At 19.5% G+C, this 3,392-nt stretch overlaps 1 protein-coding gene across 1 annotated transcript in view; it reads right to left on the reverse strand.

Annotated features, from left to right (window-relative positions):
* Nucleotides 1-210: 210 nt before the first annotated feature.
* The window catches only part of LOAG_18959 (hypothetical protein), a gene marked incomplete at both ends in the record, with an annotated part of 4,640 nt that continues 1,458 nt past the window's right edge, over nt 211-3,392 (reverse strand). The window contains 5 exons of the mRNA XM_020451620.1: nt 211-356; nt 959-1,040; nt 1,619-1,701; nt 2,024-2,315; nt 2,836-2,945. Coding sequence (XP_020304580.1) covers nt 211-356; nt 959-1,040; nt 1,619-1,701; nt 2,024-2,315; nt 2,836-2,945 — 713 coding nt within the window. The remainder of the gene's footprint in view (nt 357-958; nt 1,041-1,618; nt 1,702-2,023; nt 2,316-2,835; nt 2,946-3,392) is intronic.

Consider the following 3,392-nt stretch of genomic DNA (forward strand, 5'->3'; position numbering starts at 1 on the left):
GTAATACTGGGACCTTAAAATTGCTATTTATAAATTTTATTGTAATCAAATGTAATTATAAATAAATATAGTAATAAAATATAATATACAATAAACTAAAAAAAAAAAACGATAAAGAAATAATTTAAAAATTTTAAAAAAATTTCGAATCACATATAATAAAATAATAAATGTAATATATTATACAAATATAAGATAGAATTAAATAAATTAAAAATAAAATTTAAAAAAAAAAATCCATTTACCAGCAATTGTTGATCCAAATGCTAAGATAAGAAGAATGTATATGATTGATGTTGTTAGTTGTGCAGCAATTGTTCCTTGAGGGATACTTTTTTGTGGATCTTTTAAATCACCTGAAAGAAATTTGCATTTAGTTTGGAATGCAAATTTTTAATTATAATTTTTAATGTCATAGCATTTATATATATATATATATGTTATTAATTATTATTCGATGATATAATGTTTGTTTAATTGTTATATCATTGTTAAATATTTATAAATACAATATTATTTCATAAAATATTCAATGGGAAATTCCTAGAATAAAAACTACTAAAACTTTACTATAATTTGCTAAAATAATTAAATGAATTCGATCATATGTTTTTGAGAAATAATACAATTTCACATTAAAAAATAAACAATAAACAATAAACAATATGCAATAAGGAATACACAATAAACAATAAGCAATTACTCATTTAACAATAAACAATAAATAATGAACAATAAGCAATGTGCAATAAGGAATAAACAATAAACAATAAACAATAAACAATATGCAATAAGGAATACACAATAAACAATAAGCAATTACTCATTTAACAATAAACAATAAGCAATTGCTCATTTAACAATAAACAATAAATAATAAACAATAAGCAATATGCAATAAGGAATAAACAATAAACAATAAACAATAATGAACAAGAATAAGCAATAAAAAACATACCGCTCATATTAGCACCAGTCATAATACCGGTAACACTTGGGAAATAAATTGCCATTACGACAAAAAATGTCGTTGTAACATCCTAAAATTATTAAATAAAAAATTATAATATAATAGTATTATTTAAAAATAATTCAATAATTATTAATTAATAATTAATTACTACAATGTATATTATAGTAAAAAATGAAAAATAAATTTGTTCTAAAACTGAAATGTTTTCTTTCTTTTTTTTCAATCGATTAAGATAAACGAAAAGCAAAGAATTAAGCTTATTCTAATAATTTAACTTAGATAATATTTTGAAAAATTATGATATCTTAATGTATTTTCCATTTCCTGAAAACTTGGGGAAGAAGGTTGATAAACGAGAATTTTCAATAAATTTGAAAAAATTTTTAATATATTTTCTTATTTATTCTTTTAGGTGTCTCATCCGAAATTATTTCTATTTCATATTTTAATTTAAAATTTTTCAAATGCAAAATTAACATTCATAATTAATTTCAAAATTCATAATTACCTTACTCGAAATTATTTCCATTTTATATTTTAGTTTAAAATTTTTCAAATGCAAAATTTTCATAATTAATTTTAAAATTTATAATAACAAAAAGAAAAAGAAAATAATATTCAATTGAAGAGAAATATATTTGTTACCTGAAAGATTTCCAATTTTTTATCACTAATATATTGCTTTGGTGCTACTTCACCTGCTTTCATATAATGGCTAGGTAAATTTGCTAAAATATTTAAATTAAATATTTGAATAAAATTCCGAATAAGCAAACAAATTAATTAAAAGTAAAAAATTAATTAAGGAAATTTTTTTTTTTCTTATATAATTTGTGTAGAAAAAGTAAGAAAATTGAAATATTAAATGTATGCCTAAATTTAATGCAATATATCATGCTGAAATGTAATAATAAATTGATAAATGATTAGAAATTAAAGGCTAACAATTAATTATTCAATAAATTGTTTAATTAATAAAGATTACATATTTAAATGGATGTTTAATGAAAGTATACAAAAATCATTAAAACAAATAAGTAAATGACAAACCAAGAAAAACACCACTTTGAATACCAGGAAAAGCTTTTTCGCATGTTAATGTATGATTACCACATGAATCTAATGATGAACTATTATGACAAATGATATCGATAAGTTTTGGATTATTAAAATTACAATAGGAGCATAGATCATCGTTGGTAATATTAATGGATGCATATGCATTAGCATGTAATAAAAGGTTATCCAGGTAACATACTCGATGATTGCTTGATATGATACTTTTTTCGATAATACCAGCAAAAATTGCTAATATCGAAATTAGCACACAAATTAATGAAATCTAAACAAATATTAATTTTAAAGAAGTTTAAAAATTAAATTTGATTTATGTTTAAGTTCATTTAATTGCACCAAAAAAAAAAGTACAAATAAATTGTTAAATTTGAAAGTAATTTAAACAATTTATTTTCTCTCATCCATAAATTTTTATAATATTTTTAATCTTTTTTGTTCTAAAATTAAAGAAAAATACATACAAAGTGGTTGAAAAATTAAATTTTATTTTTCAAACTAAATAAATCAAAATATAATTTTAAGCTATCAATCAAATTTGATAAAGTGATAAAGAATGATGATAATTTTTTTCACATTGGATTTGTAGCAATTTTTATTGATAATATATTTATTTTTTTCAATCAAATAAATCAAACAAATTTATTCAACTATATAAGATATAGTTGAAAAAATTTTAATAAGATAAGAGAAAAATGATAATCTTTCATTTTTAGTTTTTACAATAATTTTCATTGATAACTATATTTTGAAATTGTAAAAATTTAAATTAATTAAATAAATTTTACTGGTGCAAAGAATTGTACAAATCGAACACCAAGTGCAACAACAATAAATATAAGTAACAAAATGATAGTACCATATACACGATAGTTATTAGACATCATTCCAGTTAAGCCTAAAATTTAGCAAAATTATTTCAAAAATTATTTCCTTTCCTGAAATGATAATGTTATTTCATCTTTTTTTTTCTTTTTGCAAGAACAATAAATTTGATATTTTCCATTAATTTATATCACTCTGAATAGATAATAGAAGCATTTGTAATTTAAAAATAAATTGATAAATATAAAAAAAAAAAAAAAAATTAGCAAAAAAAAAAACAACTAACCGGTATCATCATGAACCTCTTGACCACCAATTGTTATACTTGGTGCTATGTATAGCTAAATTTACAAATTTAAAATTAATTTTAAAAATAGTTTAAATAAAAAATTTTTGAAACTAATTAAACAATTTGCATATTTGAAATAATGATGTAAAATTAATTATTAATTCCCTAAACTTACATATAAAACTTATTTTAAAAATAGTCCAAATAAAAAATTTTTGAAACTAATTAAAC

This window comes from Loa loa, assembly GCF_000183805.2.
Source record: "Loa loa unplaced genomic scaffold supercont3.754, whole genome shotgun sequence".
In the NCBI taxonomy this organism is placed as follows: Eukaryota; Metazoa; Nematoda; class Chromadorea; order Rhabditida; family Onchocercidae; genus Loa; species Loa loa.